The sequence below is a fragment of the Alosa sapidissima genome, chromosome 21, assembly GCF_018492685.1.
Source record: "Alosa sapidissima isolate fAloSap1 chromosome 21, fAloSap1.pri, whole genome shotgun sequence".
Classification (NCBI taxonomy): Eukaryota; Metazoa; Chordata; class Actinopteri; order Clupeiformes; family Clupeidae; genus Alosa; species Alosa sapidissima.
The window spans coordinates 12,135,432-12,153,452 of record NC_055977.1 but is presented as its reverse complement, the minus strand read 5'-3'; the positions used below and the strand labels follow the sequence as shown (position 1 = coordinate 12,153,452).

The 18,021-nt window shown below is 39.5% G+C and overlaps 3 protein-coding genes across 6 annotated transcripts in view; 1 reads left to right on the top strand and 2 right to left on the bottom strand.

The window, feature by feature from the left end:
- Positions 1-3,578: 3,578 nt before the first annotated feature.
- On the bottom strand, positions 3,579-5,578 carry gatad1 (GATA zinc finger domain containing 1). Its single transcript, XM_042077627.1, has 5 exons — positions 5,049-5,578; positions 4,791-4,913; positions 4,495-4,554; positions 4,230-4,413; positions 3,579-4,139 (listed from the first exon to the last, which is right to left on the bottom strand). Exons 1-5 carry the CDS (start codon positions 5,226-5,228, stop codon positions 3,949-3,951), a joined length of 738 nt encoding a protein of 245 aa, XP_041933561.1. The 5' UTR covers positions 5,229-5,578; the 3' UTR covers positions 3,579-3,948.
- A 325-nt stretch (positions 5,579-5,903) lies between these two features.
- zgc:153441 (retinol-DH_like_SDR_c domain-containing protein) overlaps positions 5,904-18,021 on the bottom strand; it is a 12,294-nt gene continuing 176 nt past the window's right edge. For 2 of the 4 annotated variants that reach the window (XM_042077623.1, XM_042077624.1), the window contains exons 2-7: positions 10,999-11,133; positions 10,678-10,869; positions 10,144-10,305; positions 9,408-9,527; positions 8,966-9,170; positions 5,904-6,628 (exon numbers count right to left, since the gene is read on the bottom strand). In XM_042077623.1, coding sequence (XP_041933557.1) covers positions 6,523-6,628; positions 8,966-9,170; positions 9,408-9,527; positions 10,144-10,305; positions 10,678-10,855 — 771 coding nt within the window. In that variant the 5' untranslated portion in view covers positions 10,856-10,869; positions 10,999-11,133 and the 3' untranslated portion in view covers positions 5,904-6,522. Of the gene's footprint in view, positions 6,629-8,965; positions 9,171-9,407; positions 9,528-10,143; positions 10,306-10,677; positions 10,870-10,998; positions 11,134-12,067; positions 12,430-17,467; positions 17,563-18,021 lie in introns of those variants that run through there. The other 2 variants (XM_042077625.1, XM_042077622.1) reach the window with 2 other exon arrangements.
- Positions 16,886-18,021, top strand: part of pogza (pogo transposable element derived with ZNF domain a) — a 21,393-nt gene continuing 20,257 nt past the window's right edge. The window contains exon 1 of the mRNA XM_042077613.1: positions 16,886-16,904. The gene's annotated coding sequence lies outside the window, so the exon portion shown is untranslated. The remainder of the gene's footprint in view (positions 16,905-18,021) is intronic.

Here is an 18,021-nt window from a genome sequence, read left to right as displayed (position 1 = left end):
GCACTGTGGCGGGCACTACTGGGGTTGGGTTCGGATGATGGACATTCGATCGTTTTTAATATAATTTGCTATCTTTCTAAATCATGATGCTTTCATTTATCAAAACTGTGCTGGTAGATTTAGCACAGTGCATGTCTCTGATGTGTTGCCACAAATCTGTTCCTCTCTTCGTCCTCAGCTTCATGAGTGGAACTTATTTCTGCCCACAGGCGAAGTTATTAGTGACGGTAGATGTACCTGCTTCAAACCTGCATGTGTAGTTCTCAATCCCAGCCAGGTCTAGACAGTGGCTTCTGCGCTTCATGTTCTTGTCTATAGTGCTGCCTCTGCGGACACACACACACACACACTTCAAGGGGGTTTGACAGGATGTTTTTACTGTTCTATATTATGTGTCGTTCTCACCACACACGCTTCATTCCTGCCTTTGGTATTCTAGAACCTTATTGCAGACCTAACAAATGGATCTGATATTATCACTGTCATGAAAGATCCGCAAAAGAGAGGTGTATTTATTCAATTTTATACTTGGTTTAATTTTAACATTTGATTCTATCGGATTTTAATGCTATGGTTGTTTGTTTAGAAAAGAGCACACAGGCTTTCTCTGTGATGAGTTGCTCTATATGTCTGATCAAATTATTACTCATCTGGCCCTATATAGATGTCTACACACTTTATCAGATCTATTCAGTGGAAAATATTTGTAATTCTGCTTTATGCTTATGTTGTTTGATAACAAAATCTGGATAATGAAACTCCTTTCTGTAACTTTACATCTCTTTAGTTTCCTCTAGCCATAAACTATTCTCTGCCCTCTCTTCCACAACATGCTTCACCACATAATGGCATCAAACTGTAAATCCTATCAACCCAATATGCTGTGGGATCGGGTGGGTACAAAACTAGATGTACCGCAGAGCAGTACAAAATATGACTGCCGCCCAGTCCAGCACATTTTTTCCACAAAAATAAATCACGCTGAAAGGCCTATATGATTCTAACTGTCTCACTAAATTGCATTATCCACACTCAATTCTCACTGGTATCTGCTAGACAACAAGTACCAAAACATGATTAGTTCATAGATTTCACATGTAAAATTAATTTTATACAACCCCACCCCCATCTTGCCTGTTCATAATTCTGAGAAATTCTTGAATTGTGTGCGTGTACACGTTTATGTTTATGTGTGTGGGTGTGTGTGCGTGCTTGTGTGTTTGTGCATGCATGCGTACATATGTCTACTGTGTGAGTATGTGTCATACGTATGATTACTGTGAGTGTATGTGTGTGCGTGTGTATCTGTTTATGCACATGTGTGCACATGGAATGGGTTAACATGACCCCTGGAGGCAAACATACGGAAAAAAATGGTCATCCTAGGCCCTACGGTTCTCAAGATATTCACAGAAAACTGTGTCTGCCCTACCCTCCTTTCGGGGGGTCCAGTACAGCGGGGGGGCTACAGATCAAAACGAAAACCGATGGTTCCATGCTATCCATGTGGGGTTACATGCCCACCAAGTTTCGTGTACCCCGGTATTTCAGTGTCCCGGGAATCCTTGACGGAAATTTGGACATGCGAAAAAGAAAAGAAAAAAAAAATCTGACTAAACCTATAAGACCGCCACTTCGCTGCGCGGCGGTCATAATAAGTAGCCTACATGTAGGCTAGTGATATTAGCAATGGCTTGTTTAAGTGTGTGTGTGTGATTGCGAGTGTGGGAGGGAGAGCGATATAGGACAGAAAATATTGTAACAAAAATAAAAAATGTCTCACTCACCACAAAAATATCACCATAAATGTAACACACAAACGCAGCCTCCAGATGTGTTTATCTCAAAATGATAATTAAGTTAATCAGTTTAGACAGCTGTGCAAAAGCAAAGCATTATGGTGCACTGCAGATATGTGCATGGCAGACAGAGAGTGAGAGCAGGACAGACTCATGCGATTCTCCTCTAGATGCTAGAATGAAATTAGAGTACATGCAGTGACTAAGCAACAATTCCACATTAACCATATCTAATAAATCCCTGAAAAAAACTCTCTCTCCTCCCCCTCTTCTCAAGAGTCTCCCACGCAAGCCACAATGTTTCTACAACTCTCCTACAACACACTCCAACTTGTCCTGCTGTTATCCCCATCTATTCCTTGGCCCCCTTTCATGCTCCGAGGAGAGCAGAAGCACATGGTGCTCTGTCATCTTCGATGATGTCTGTGGAATTCTCAAAGCTGCAACAAATGCAAATGTTTAAGGAACACAGCAGAGCCTGGATGTATTCAAACTAGGGCTGTCAAAATAATTGATTAATTTCGATTAATTAATTTGAGAAAAAATAACTGATTAAAAAAAATAACGCAGATTAATCGATTCCGTATGACGTTTGACCCCGAGCCGTTGTAGTCAGTAACCATTAGACTGTAAAATGAAGGAGAGAGAAGAAAATGTGCTGCCTAGATCATTGATTGGAACATTTACTTTTAAAAAATGGCCTAATGTGTTGATTAAAATAAAGTCCTCTGCAATGTCTGCAGCAAGGAATTTGCATATCACCGGAGTTCATCAACTCTAAAGTCGCACATCAATTCAAAGAAATAGTGTTGACATTGAGGGGAGTGTTAATTTATTTTCATTTTGTCCCCTAGGTTATATCTGTGACCTGAAATACCTTGTATGTGAAAAACAACTTCTTCCCGAAGCACTTTTGAATTCATTTCCTTAGCATATTAGGTCATATCATAGATTATTATGACCATTATTAAAATAATAATAAAATAGTTTTTGAACTTTGATGTCACTAATGCTGATTATTCAATGATTCATTTGAATTTAAATATTTAAAATACTTTCACAGCAAAAAATATATATGCGATTAATTTAGATTAATTAATCACAGAGTATGTAATTAATTAGATTTTTTTTTTTTAATCGATTGACAGCCCTAATTCAAACAATATGTCCACATTCTCTGCAAAATTACGGTCAGAGTTATGACACAAAAATGAAAAATCACGTAATGAGGGCCCAGCGTAACATTAATCTTCTTCTTCAGTGCTCATTTGTAGAGACTAACATACAGATGTAATAGCCTAAAACAAACTGCACAATGTTTCCACATAGAGCACATACTGCAGAAACTTTATGGAGCTCTCAGTTGCTTATGGGGTTACTGACATCTTACATGTGTGGAGAATATATATAAAATCAGTGAAACCAACAACCCCATGGACAAGATCAGTGAGGAGTGGCAGCAGCAGACAAATCTCTCAGCTACAATAGGCCTGCTACTCTGCACTGGAATCTCCACAGTACAAACAGAGCTGTATATGGCTCTGAATACAAATGCTGAACAGTGCCCCCTGGTGACTTTAGACATCTCATTGAAGAGTCAATACAGATGGTAACTTCGATATTGTGACCATTTCTTCTCATTTGAGTTTTACTCAGGCTTTGTCAGTTAATAGATCACATCCAAGTAATTTCTAACTAATAGATCACCTCTTTTTAAAACTGATATTGCAGGAAACATACATTAGTTAGTATACAAAAAAAGAGAACATTAATGCAATATCCATCTATGCATAAAGGACCAGACATACTATTTATTTTGTTTCACAAAACAACAAAATATCAGATATTGACTGTCCATATATTCTACCTATTTTAAAAAAACATCCATTACAAAAGTCAGTATTTTAAAAAGACTTCAACGGAGAAGTCTGTACAGCACCATGTCTTCAGGTTTATGGCACCTCTTAACCTTCCAAAACACTGATCCCAATGTTAAAAGTCATTTTATGTCACTCTGTAAAAAAGTGTATAAATAATACTGTGAACACACATGACACAGTGTTTGCTGTCCAGTACTTTCATTAATTCAGGTCAATGATACACCTTCATAGGCAGATGTGCGTCCTTTCTGTTATATTAAAAAAACACACTAGTTGCCTCCACCAATTGTTTCCTTGACTGCAACAGTAGGGGTAGGTCCAATGTGTGTCCAAATGTAGCCTTTCTCGGGACGTATAGGCATGGTTGGAAATGGACTGCTCTTTGACTTGAAGTACTCTGAAGGCGCATGGCAAACGAACTCAAGGTACTCCATCTTCCTTGGCAAATCTTCTTCTGGTCCTAAAGAGAAGCAAGTAAATGTCATTAAATGTATCAAAAGCTCTTAAGACAATTGCAACATAGGCAGAGGCAATACTTCCAAGGACTTACCAATGATGTATGTGCCTGGGTCAAAGTGATCTCTTGGACTGGCCTGTGTGGGGATCAGCCATGTCAATGCAGCGCTCTTCTCACAATACTGGTCCTGAATAAACCCACGGATCTGTGCAAAGTATGGCTTTCCATCATCTTCGTCTACGACTTTGATGACGTCCCCTATTTGATAGTACACCCCCTTGAAAAAGAAGAATGACTGTCAGTTCATTGGACACAATCTGTTAAACGGCATGGTCGCAGTCAGAGACATTCAACGTACCTTGTAAAAGATAGACTCTGATGTTATGATTGTTGAAACGGACTCCGGAGCTTTGATTGGCTAAAAGAAAACATACATGTATATCAACATAAGCCTGTAAGCAGTAAGATAAGTATAGACCCTTTCAACAACAAAAACAAAAACAATGCTTGAACGTTCTATTTGGGCCCCAATCTATTTCCTCTGCATTAAGATAACATATGGAATGTTAAAAAGGAAGTCTTGTGGGGCCAACTATGATGCTGATAATGGACTACCAAAAACGGCCAGAGCGTGACGTCTCTGTGACTACTTACATTTTTCAGTTTGAAAATGTGTCTTCTGCCTTTTCCTTTAGTCGAGACCTTCTTCTCAGAAGCTGGTGCCTTGTACTTTGTGCTTCTCAATCGTGCTGATCTTCTGTGGATCTCCTGTTTCGACTGCAGGTAAGATGGAGAATGGCGGAAATTGGTACAATATAATCTCAGAGTGTTGAATGTATGACCCAAATGGTCAGCTATGTCTCATCAACGTTAGCAACTCTTTAGCAGTGTTTGCTTATGACGATCGCGTACCTGTTTTCCTCCACCATTATTCTGTTGTACGTTGGAGGATGCTGACGGGCCGGAGGATCCACCGATTGAGCTCTTCACTGTGCAGTTGTTGCACAGAATTTCCCCCTGATTTCCTTTCTTCCACATAGAGGACGAATTTGTTTTGCACACCGCACAGCATGGTTTCAATCCCAGCGGCATTTTGCCTTGGAAAGTCGGGGTCTTTTAAGCAATGTAAGGTTGATAACCAGTAGGCTAATATGTTCAATTTAACTGCTATGAAACGGTTTTTGTGGTTGGCCAGGCAAGCAACTTAGCTTGCTAGCTAACGTTAGCAAGTCATCAGTAGGCTCTTGCTTCCTGGGATCTTTTATGAATATAAAGTGGTTTACCGTAACGTTAGTAGAATGTGATGACTACCAACAGTCCTTTTCAACGAACAGAGGTTTCCTGGGCGCCCTTTTCATATTTAATGTCCTTCGTAGCTAGCCAAATTCCTCCTGAATGGTTGTACACAGGCGAAGCTGTGGCTGTCCAATATGAAAATAGAAAACTTCCGGTGTCAATAGCCCACAATGCACCACCTGTGTCGAGCGGCGATGTTTTCTTGGCGCCATCTTGGAAAGGTCCACTTGGTCTTTTTTTTTTTTTTTAACAAGCCACATAGTGTTTCTAGAACAGTATAGTTGTACAAAGCCACATTTTATAGAATCTAGTTAAATTGCTTATTTTTCATGACGATGCATATATGAATATATATGATATACACCAAATGTGGTGGGTGATTGGTGGCAAAAATAAACATAACATTCGAAAGAACCACAAAATAGTAAATGCATGATGAATGAATAAAATAAATGAAGTTCATCCACTGTGTCATAAATCATTTATTTTATTACACAACATCAATTGATGTAGAATATAATTCTTCCTAAAAATACTTTGCATAAATAATTTATATGAATCTATTAAAGACAAGATGTATATTTGAAATCATAAAGTTAATCTTAATATGATTAATAATTTTCTATTGGTTTTCTGTGACCATACTTTTTGTTCTCTCTAACACGGTACTTGAAGAGGTTAAACAAGTAAGGCTGGGATCCAGAGTAAAGGATTAACACTTAACAAGTGATTTGCACTCTGAACATGGGGTGGGCCTATTGGGCTCTCGTCACAGGCAAGGAAATTTAAGGTATTACAACACATCTAAAATCCTAAGTATGCACAACATTTTCTTTTTGATGCCTGGATGTTTATTTTAACAACAAGAGTACAAATGTACTCTGCAGTCTAACTCCTGACATATCCATTCATAACACCATTTCCAAGCAGACATGCCAGTCACTGCTAACTCAGGTGATAGGAACCAGCACAATTGGTGAGCTGAGCACGAGTTGAGTTTGACAGGAACAGCAGTCATTTAGATCCATTACAGTTTGGCATGCTTCTCTGTTGTTGTTATTACGAGCACAGCTCTGTGGTGTCAATGGTCTCAGTCCTCTTCATTGTAGCCCACCAACTTGGCACTGATGTCCCAAAGCCTCATGGCAGCTAGGTCATCTTTTCCCTCTGGAGCAGGTTCCTTCAGTTTACAGTCGCTAAACAAAAAGAGACATGACACAGCTTAACATCTATCCCAAAAACAGTGTTCATGTATAAAACATGAGAAAAATCGCAACACTCGCAGGATAGGCAGGCACACTCATGTCATGCACTCAAAAACTGTTGTGATGTAATAATATTAAAAGCAATAAGATCAAATACAAAGATAATCAGTCTGTTCAAGGCATCATGCAGATGTTTTATGTCTGGCTAGAAACATTACATTACATTTAGCAGACACTTCTTGACCAAAGTGACTTACATATGTCATTACAAGGGATCACATTGTCCCCGGAGCAGCAAGTGCAACAACAGTGGAAGCCGGAAATTGAACCGACAACTTTCAGGCTACTGCACGCTAGCCCAGCTCTTTAACCACCAGTGTTGGGCAAGTTACTTTAAAATCGTAATGTATTGTGTATTACTTATTACTGTCATTTCAAAGTAATTTGTTACATTATAATATTACTGTCTCTGAATTGTAAGGCATTACACTACTATTGCATTACTTTTAAGTTACTTTCACCAAAATATCTAGAAATATGGATTTGGCATTCTAAATGCAGTTTATTACGCTCAATGCAGCTCATTGCTCTTCCAATGGAGGGAGATGTGGTATAGCATAATGACTGAGCTAGGAATGCAATAGGAGCAGTGCTCATGATGCAATACAAGGAACAATCATAGTTAGAATTTTGTTAAAAACCCGACAAAAGGTCAAAGTCTGGTAAATTGTGATAGAATTACTGTAACTTTAAGGCCTAGGCCATCTCATTAAAATCAACAGAGAGCCTAAATCAAAGCTTACATAAAGAAATGTCAAGATGGTGGCCAGCTGGCCATTTCGGTGCCCTAAGTGAGTGGCTTTGAGTGAGTGACATTTAAATGATAACTCAAACACCTAAAGTAAAATAAAAAGGCTTATAATTTAAGACCATTACTGTGTGTTTTTAAACATTAATTTCTGAAGAAATGCTGTTTTACTTATAAATGGTGCACTGTCACTTTAACAACATTTATCTTTACGTTCTCATAATGCCCTTTTGCCAGCTCTTGTTTATTTGAGTTACATTGATAGCACAATATTAACAATAATATGCACAGTGTTAAGTTGTTATAAGCAGCCTTCATTGCTTTGGAAATGGAAGTGTGCATTGCTTTTTGCAATTAAAAGTGAATTATGCGCCTGGTAGCCACCTAGCTATCTGAATGGAATGCGTTTCAGTCGACTCGGCATATCATGTGCTTCATGAAATGCTTGGAAAACGAATTATTGAAGACCCACCAATTCCATTTAGTACTACGTGGTAGAGATTGAGAGAACCCAAAAAGTATCAAACTTGCATGTAACATGGTGTTAGTGCATTTTGACTTTGTAAACGTTATTGAGTGAAACGCCGTTTGCAGTAAAGCTACTTTTCATTGGCTAATATTTGGGTGCCCCCTCTGGCCTTTGGTGCCCTACGCAAAGTGCATGATGCGCGTGGTGGGAGCGGTGGCATTGCCATGCTACTCAATCTTTTTCTGCATTTCTATCCCTTTATTCTGTTTAATTCAAGTTCACAGCACAAAGCTGACATGCACTACTAAGAGCATAGTTTGTGTTTTAACGAGAATCAAAAAGATTAGCATGACACCACTTTCATTAAACTACTTGTGCTATTTCGCGAGGCATAGAGAGATCTTTCGGTTTCGCACACAAAGTGCACTTACTTAACTATTATGCTCTTCATATCCTTGTCTCTGACAAGATGAAAATAATGAGCGTAGGCTTATGTCTATCCAGCAAATAATCCGACTTCGAGTCTGCTGCAGCCACAGTCATCTTCAACTAGTATCAGGAGATAACGTTCTACTATTATACGCGATTTTTTCTTCTCTGTTGTTCTCGCGGTGGTGTTTGAGAATATGTATAAAAAAAAACACCACTTAATTTCTGGTTAAAATGCATTGTAACGCGCGTTACTGAAGATTGTAGCGAGTAAAATATTACCCAATTTAAAAAAAAAAAAAGCCTTACATTACCGCGTTACTACAAACAGCAATATATTACAGTAATTACATTACTTTTGTAACGCATTACTCCCAACACTGTTAACCACTACACTACCACTGCCCAAAATATTTTAGCCCAGTTGAGAAACCCACTTATCTATGGCTTTACATCTACGAGCCCAGTGGTTCTGTCTCACCACCACTTCCATGCAGGTCTGTACATAGTATCATCTCAGCCTTGCCACGCACTTCAATTCAGTATCATGCCATGGAATAGTATGGACTTACAGATACAAACATACATACCTGGTTCCTATCACCATACATTACAAACATACCTGAAGTAGCAGCCGGTGTGTACCTCCAACCCCTCGGTGACAGCACAGTAGATGGAGGTCTGTGCGCCTTGTTTGGGCGTCTTCATCAGCAGCCAGGCAGGCACCTGGAGAATTGCACTCAGAAGAGGGTACCGTGTCTCCACATAGCGCCCCAGCTCTGTCCTGATCACCCCAGGGTGCAGAGCAAACGAAGACACCCCAAAGACTAACAGAGGAGAACATACTGTAGCTGTGATATTAAAGCAGACCTGATCTATATGTGAAAACTCATGTGTAAGTGTTGGGCTAAATAAGTCTGCCAACAGATAACTGAATGTAAAACATGCTACCTTCTGTATCCATAATCTACCATTTTATGAATTATACACTGAAACTCTAAATGTCATAGCGTGATAGGGAGCATCAGCATACGTTGGATAAAATGAAGATAGGAAGCCCTTACCTCGAGTTCGGCGTGAGAGTTCTCTTGAGAATAAAAGGTTGGCTAGCTTGCTCTGTCTGTAGCTCACTAGTGAGTCGTATGGGGTCTTATTGTAGAAGAGGTCCTCAAAGTTGATCTTCCCTGAAAGCAACAGGTTGCAAGTGGAACTTGGGATGTCACCGTTATATTACTGGCATTTGTTGTTTTGGCGATAGTTGTAAAAAGACAATAGATATGCAGTTATCTTCTGCAGTGGTACTCAAAAGTAGTCAGTTGAGAAAGAAACTAACATTCTTTTTTGTCTTTTGTGCGGAACAGCAAGAGAAGGAGTCAGAGGAGTATGAGGACAAACCCTGGCAAGAAAAGGTCAAGAAGAAAGCTAAGCACCTGACGCTGGAGATGCCATGCTAGTTCTCTCACTGTGTGTGTGTGTGTGTGTGTGTGTGTGTGTGTTTGTTTATGCCTGTGTATATGTATTTGTCTGTAGTAGGTGACCTGTTTGCAGTGACAGAGAAGGCCTTAGCTCAGGATCATGGATATTTCATGTTAACTATATTCTCATCTACATTTTGGGATGTTATCATGGGAGGGCTATCTGTCAAAAGCCAACAAACAGACACTAAGGGAAACTGGGTAAGTGTAAAAGTGTAATGCTAAAAGTAATAGTATTGATGGTTTTGTCCAAAAAACTACCATCTGTATGTGTTTGTGTGTGTGTGTGTGTGTGTGTGCGCGCATGTGTGTGTGTTCCTCTTACCCCCGACATGAGCGATGCTGGATACATTGACAACTCGACTGGGTGCAGATCTCTTCAGCATGTCCAGGAGTAGCACTGTAAGGAGGAAGTGTCCTAAATGGTTGACACCCAGCTGAGTCTCAAATCCGTCCTCTGTCAGGATCTTGGGACACAGCATTACACCTGTTAGGGGTCCAAACAGCCAGGAGATCAATTCATGCTCTGATTAAGTAGAGAAGATATCAGTAAACCTGTGCCTTATTACATCAGAAAATATATCACATGTGAGAAATACATCTCTAGCATTTTGTATGTCCTACATTAATGTATTTTACAATGTTTACTAAAAAAAAATGTTGAACTATCAAGTAAAATTATGTAAATAAGAATATGGATGAAGCTGAAAGTGGCACATTTCCTCACACTGAATTTGTGACTGCTCACTCTATTCTTGCAGCATATTTGGATTTAAAAATAAAACCACCACCAGACTGTTTACAGGCCTTGAACAATGGCCAATGGCTGACTGAGGTTTTTCAGCTGAGTCCATCTCACCAGCGTTGTTGATGAGGATGTCGAGCTGATCCTCAGTGGCACTGAGTTTGCTTGCAAACTCCCTCACAGATCTCAGCGATGAAAGGTCCAGCTGTCGAACCACCACATTCCCATTTCCTGTTGACCGTCGGATCTCTGATGCAGCTTTCTCACCTCGCCTCATGTCTCGACAAGCCATCACCACACGTGCTCCTAGCAGTCAAGCACATACATACATACATACATACATAGTTGCAAACCTACATACAGTACACACACACATATTTTGGGAGCATAATACGTTTATAACTGTATGTGAAATTAGGGTAGTGTAGCGTTCACCTCTTAGAGCTAAATCTCGGGCGGTTTCTTTTCCAATTCCAGTATTGGCTCCAGTAATCACCACTGTTTTCCCATCAAGGCGTATTCGATTTCGGCAAACTCCACCTGCAATCCATTTCCTCAGAAGAACTAGACCTGTGTTAAATAATACCAAACATTAGCCAGACATCTACCAAAGAACCATGAGAACCAAAACCCATGAGACTTTATTTGATCTTGACAAAAGTCATAATACTGTACTGCTGAGTACTGATTAACAGTATTGTGAATTTGAACAGACCTCCTGACATCACAAAGGTTTGGCAGTTTGCCCCTAGCTGGATTTGGTGATGGGTCAGTAGAGGTTACGGGTGACATGAATTCAGAAAAGAATATGTCACATTGTGTATTCTGAGTCTGTTGTTTATCAATTCCTTTTCTCCCCTATTAAAAGTAGACCAGATTTAACTGTAAAACTGATGTGATGTGTATTCCTGCTATAGTATGTGATCAGCTACATTGTTGAGCTTTGTCTCCTGATCAGCCACTTAAATAAAATATGCATTTCCTGTAGTATCAATTAAAGCTTTAAAGTACAGTATATAGGTATAGCTGCCTGGTAAATCCATTTCACAGACATGCTTTAAACTGGGCACATGAGGTGAACAGACACAATGGGTTGCCTTATCACTTAGTCTGGTTTTGTCCAGATTAAGACCCCATAATCTTGTGAGATCTGAAGTTCACGACATCATTAAGAGATACAATGGGAAATTTTTTTTTTTTTGTATTTTCATTCAGATGCCAATGCAAACGTATCCTACACGTGGGTTGTTTTCATGTTTACAAATAGATACATAGAAATAGATAAGTCTAGGCTACACATAGTAGGGCCTAAACTCACAAACATTCCTTTTGAAATTTACTAGATATGCTGAGGTGAACATAGCATGAGCATAGCTTTGAACCAATTAGATTATCATGCTAAATTTCTTTGTAGTATTTTCAGCACTAGCCTGTGCCAAATTTGAACAGTTCTAAGCGGTAGCCTACTTTAGGTTGTTGCGCTGTCACCATTTTGGCTACTTACTGATGGCTGTCACAGCAGTAGCCACACCATACTTTGCAATCGGGTTTGTTTTCAGCTCTTTCCATACTTCCCGGGCTGGCACAGAAAGACTCATACCGTCCGACCGGAGGAACTGCCCCGTTCCCCTCTTCTCACCAACAGCAATGAATATCCCCAGTGTCTTGACTTCCCCAGTGTCTTGAGTTCAGTTTTGAGAACCGCTAACGGGCTGGTGTGTTCTGGGAACTTGTTGGCATTCAAGGTTTTATAATCAGATTAGTCTTGGATCTACTCTAAAGACTAACCAGTGGTGTGTGTGTATGTGTGTGCAAGAAGACAAAAGCTTGACCACAGTATGGCTGATGATGACCATACATGCATGTTTTGCACAAATGACAAATGCATGAATTAGGCTACATACAGGTGCACACGTCATGACTTAAAGGGCACAGTGCTGTCCAATAATATCTGGCACCTATACTCCGTGACTAAAGTACAGTGACACTAGAGGGCGCTCAATCGTTAATATTTGCCACGAGAAAGCATAATGGATTAGGCCTACAGAGAATATTCTTAATTGCCATATCAATTTAGTCTCTAAAAATATTTTTCCACAATACTGTAAACACAAATAGCCTGAGTCAATAACAAACAACTAGTCTACAAAAAATACCCACCTGCAAGATCCTAGCCCTCTACTGCACAGAATTTGATGGTACATGATAAAAATAACTCCACAAGATGTATTGGTTCATTTTGGGATATTTTACTGATAACATTTTTTTTTGTTGCTTAAAGGCAACATTGTGTGACAATGGTACAGAATCACTTTGTAAAAAAAATTGTATTCACAGATCATAAGACAGAGAGTTCAAGGTGTAATATTGAAAAATCCTTTGCAAATGTTCCTATATATCAATCAGATAAAAAGTTAAAATCACTTCAAACATATTTACATTAGATTTGTGCCAGGCCTAAGTTTATATCATGTATCGTGTCGTGTCACATACTTCTTGTTCTCCACCCTGTGTGAAATTTCAAAAATGTCTCTGTTGTGAACCACTTTTTACACATCACGGGAAGAGGGATAGTCAGGATAGGGAGGAAGGTAGTAGTAAGTACTAGATAAAGCATGTCCAGCTGTTAGTAGTGCTAAGAGGAGGTACTCTCAGAAAAGTTGAGTCTTCAGGAGGTTTTCTAACGCATTCCACTAACAGGGAAAAAGGATGAGAAAAGTTTGAATTGCCATGAGTGTACAGATGGCAGATCCAGGTGGCGTTCATTAGAGGAGCGCAGCGGTCTAGAGGTTGCGACTTACATATACCTGAATGAGGGGATTCAAGTACATGAGTGCGAGTCAGAGACTACTTTGTAGGCAAGCATTAACAATTTGAATCTAATCTGACCAAGGGGTCGTCGGGTAGGAATGAAAGCTGTGTGTCATATGTATATTTAGCAGTGGTATAAGAAGTCATGTGAGCAGATAACTGGACCCAGTGACATGGTATAAAAACTAAAAAGAAGTGACCCCAGTACTGAGCCCTGGGGCACCCCTTACCGAAATTAACCCTGGTTTTACTATGACAGAATAACCATGTTTTTTCGGTTTCATGTTTTTTTGGGTAACCATGACTATAGTTTGACGATGTTTTTTTGTACCCATGATAACCATGGTTTATCACTATAGTTGATAACTAAGCACCATGCCCCGCAAGGGGTGCTGCTAGAAAAATTGGTCCCAGTGGTGCTCTTGATGCCCTATGTGAGAATCAAACTCACAACCTAAGTATAAGTATATATACTCTTTTGATCCCGTGAGGGAAATTTGGTCTCTGCATTTACACATTTACACTCAGCACACAGTGAACACACAGTGAGGTGAAGCACACACTAATCCCGGCGCAGTGAGCTGCCTGCAACAACAGCGGCGCTCGGGGAGCAGTGAGGGGTTAGGTGCCTTGCTCAAGGGCACTTCAGCCTTGCCTGCTGGTCGGGGTTCGAACCGCCAACCCTCCGGTAACAAGTCCGAAGCGCTAACCAGTAGGCCACGGCTGCAGCTTATGAGACTGACCTGCTATCTACTGCGCTAATTTGGCTTCAACTGCAGATGTTGGTACGGAGACCTCATGGTTTATCACCACTGTTTTATCATGGTTTCACTGCAGTTAACCCTTGTAAGGTGTTCAGGTCTGTGGGACTCGTTTTCAATGTTTGCTAAAAGAAAAAATATACTATTTATTATTTCTCAATAAGTCTCAATAAATGACTGCATACAGTACACTCCCTCTACACATAACTGTTACTATGTGGTGTTTGTGTCTACTGGACCCAAGTGTAATGATTAGGTGCTATCTACCTTAAAGGGATATTCCACCATTTGAGGAATTACACTCATTTTACACCTCCCCTTGAGTTAAACAACTGATTTTTACCTTTCTCCAGTTCCTCCAGCTGTTCTCTAAGTCTGGCGATACCACTTTTAGCTCCAGCCTAGCATAGATCATTGAATCGGATTAGACCATTAGCATCTCGCCTGCTAACATCACGTTTAAAAGTGACTAAGACTTGTCTCCTCTCAAGTTAGAAAGTGTAATAAGACCAACGGAAAATGAAACATGCCGATTTTCTAGGCTGATTTGGCATGGAACTATGCTCTCATTCAGGCGTAATAATTCAGTCACTAACCAATTCGTCTACTTAGCCTACAGGGACTATTTTCAGGTGCTGCATGATATCATTGTGCTGCTGCACCCATGGTGATCCTTGATTATTACGCTGGAATGAGAGTATAGGTCCATGTCAAAGCAGCTTAGAAAATCGTTACGTTTCATTTTCCGTTGGTCTTTCTAACTTGTAACTCCAGTGTTTAAATCTGACAGCAGGGATGTCAACATTTTATGCAATTTAGTTTTTTTTTTTGGCCTGAAACAAGAAGGGAGTCCAAACTCCCCCTGGGTTGTTTCAAATTTTTTACTATTTTGGCTTTTTGAGTTTTTAGGTGGACCCTTCAATGCAAAACGTTTGCATCTCCGATGCCTTCATCCCTGCGAGAGTTTAACAGGTGTGATAATTCCAAATCCCCACGTTATATTCCCATAGAAAAAAATCTCAAGATACCGGATCTCCTTATATGGGCAAAGATGGTAGTTTTTTTTGTAGGCGAACTTCAGAGGTCTATTGAGGTTAAATAGAGACGAAATTCGCCCTGGTTGGGCGAAATGAGAGCGAATCGCCAAGGCAGGCAAAACAAAGTTGGCGAAAGTTTAACTTTATTCAAATGAGGACCATTCAAGAACCAATCAGGTCAGCGTGTTTGTGTTTGGAGGCGGGAGTTACAAATAAAATCTGACCAAGATGGCGGAGACTACCAGAGCTGTAACACGAACATTTGGATGTGATTAAAATGTTTCTACACAAACATTGGTACTTGTATCAATACAAATTGTGGTTTATACGCCACACAAACTTAGTCATGGTACATACACCACTAAATGGATAGACCACTATATATATTAGTTTAAACACACTAAGCAACTGCTATTATGTTCGGACATTGGATTTCTTGTAACCTTCAACTTAGACAAGGCATAAAGACTCCTGGATATCTTCATTAAGTACTTAAACTTTTGAACCAGCTGATAGCCTAATTAGCTCGCTTGCCACAACTGGCTAGACACTGCAGTCAAACGGTTAGCGGTTTGGCCATGTGCATCCTCCAATGTGTTCAGGAGATTGCACAAATCTTTTGACCATGCAATGCTGACTAACTAATCAGTTAATCTAGGCTACCCTTAAAAGTGATAAACTGTGCTAGGTTTGATGGAAATCCTTCAGCATCTTCTGCAGATGTTGTGGAACTGTATGGAAGCAATATTTTATGAATGACCTTTGAAAATGTGACTTTGAGTGCCTAATCATTTAGTCACTTCTTGAATTTCCCCTGGGGATCAATAAAGTATCTATCTATCTATCTAATCTGCCCTTGAGACTTCATGGTGATCAACTGTGCCAGATTTGATGAAGATCCTTCAAAGTGTTCATGAGATATAACTCAAAAACTGGCACATAATATAATTGGAAAAACTCACTTTTCATGAAATTCAATTCACAGAGGCAGTAAAATCTCAAAGCTACCAGATCCAAGTTGCTATCATGAAATATAATCCAGAGACAGTAGCCTATAGCTTTTAGGAAATGACAGTGAACATTTGTCCCCTAAGTGGTAGTCTAGTTGTAACATTACTCTGGTTCATACAAAAGCCCAGTATTTTTGCCTACTGTAGCGTTTTGCTGCTCTTTGTTGCATCTAGTCTTGTCTGTATGCACATTGCATTTTAATACAGAATGGAAGCATTAGGGAAGATTCTTTTATAGGCTCTCATAGTCTATTTTTATGATATTTAAAAAAAAAATTTTTATGTGGATATATGTCCTGTCTTGTAACATCAGGGGCCATGATGGAAATAAATGCTTGCACTGTCATGTTTTTCCCCTATCCCTTGGATATGTCTTTATTCTAAATAAATCAAATCAAATCAAAAATAGACAGCAGCTAGGCTAGCCTACTACACCATGGAAGGTGCACAACAGAGATTTTAGATTTTGTAGCTTACATTATCTAGTAATTCTTGCACTTCAAACGTTTCTACGATTAAAATAGGCAAGTGGGAAACTATGTTTATAAAGTAAACCTATGTGAGCATGTAGTAACTGGTTAGACGCTTGTGTAGCATATTCTGTTCAAGAACTGATCCACAAATGCATGACCAAGGACTTCTGATGTTACCAAATAGTCTCGAGTTATCCTATGCTATCAAGGTCCAAACTTTTTCTACAAATAGCTGACAACCTAAAATAGGTACTTTGCTACATCATTATTGGTTAACATATGGCATACAGTAATCATCACTGTCCCAGGGTCTACAATTAAATCATTAAATACAGCTAACTAGCTAATGTTTGCTAGTTAGCTGGGTGATTAACTAGCTAGCTAGCTGATAAATTGGGCAATGGTGAATTGAACAGTGGGAACGTTGGCAGTTTAGCAACTTTAGCTAGCAGGAAAGATTGTGATGGTTATCGTGACAGATATTGAAGTTACATGCTATATACACACATTGATCATTAAGCAAACCATTTCCAGGGCATGAATGCTATCCAAAAATCAGTTTAGTAAACCACATGTTTTTTGTGCTGTAGACAAAGTGCTACATTTAGTCGACATATTTCCACTTCTAAGACTTGAGTCTTGTTCTTCATTTACAGTAGAGCTACAGATCTTACATGGTATACATCTGGGTTCAGCCTGTTAATTTTACGAGGATACGTTGAATACATCATGACATAGGATATAAGGAATGTAAGTCACACATGTACCATCATGACCTGAAAAGCATGTGTTAGAAGGCAGGGAGGGGTTACCTTTTTCTTCTAAGTTAAGCCTGACAGTTGTATGAACTCAACATGAGGAAATGACTGCATATTTTAACCAAAAGTCGCGGCTTCAACGCAAGCTAGTGGTTGTCATTACTTGTATTATGTTGATTTATATTCAGCGATTCTAAGGGATAATCGCAAACCCCTATTCCAAACGTATACAACATTTTCATGGGTGTACATGAAGGTGTCGCCTGCGTTATCCATCAAGCATGCTGTTAACATGTTAAAACGGTAAATTCGTTGAAAGATGACTTGTCCATACTCTATTTTAATTTATTCAACATGGAATCAGACTGTTTAAAGTGTGGTAGAGATTGGTTATTGACATGTCTTGACCTGCAATGCAAGCTAACATGTCTAGCTAAATCAAGCTAGCCAGTCTGTAAATAAGCTAGCCATTGGGATTTCAAAAACTTCATAATAATAATCATCTGCTAGACTGGTGGGTGTTGAACGGCAACTGTTGAACCTACTGTTTTCACCGATTTCCCCTAATTACTGGCCAAAACATAACATTTCACAAAATTGGGACATAG

Excerpts from the sequence above, each read along its gene's own strand:
- gatad1 (XM_042077627.1), bottom strand. The coding sequence starts at position 5,228 with ATGCCGCTGGGATTGAAACCATGCTGTGCGGTGTGCAAAACAAATTCG. Across the intron at positions 4,914-5,048 it reads ATAATGGTGGAGGAAAACAG|TCGAAACAGGAGATCCACAG; the intron begins GTACGCGATCGT and ends TCTTACCTGCAG. Across the intron at positions 4,140-4,229 it reads CCCAGGCACATACATCATTG|GACCAGAAGAAGATTTGCCA; the intron begins GTAAGTCCTTGG and ends GCTTCTCTTTAG.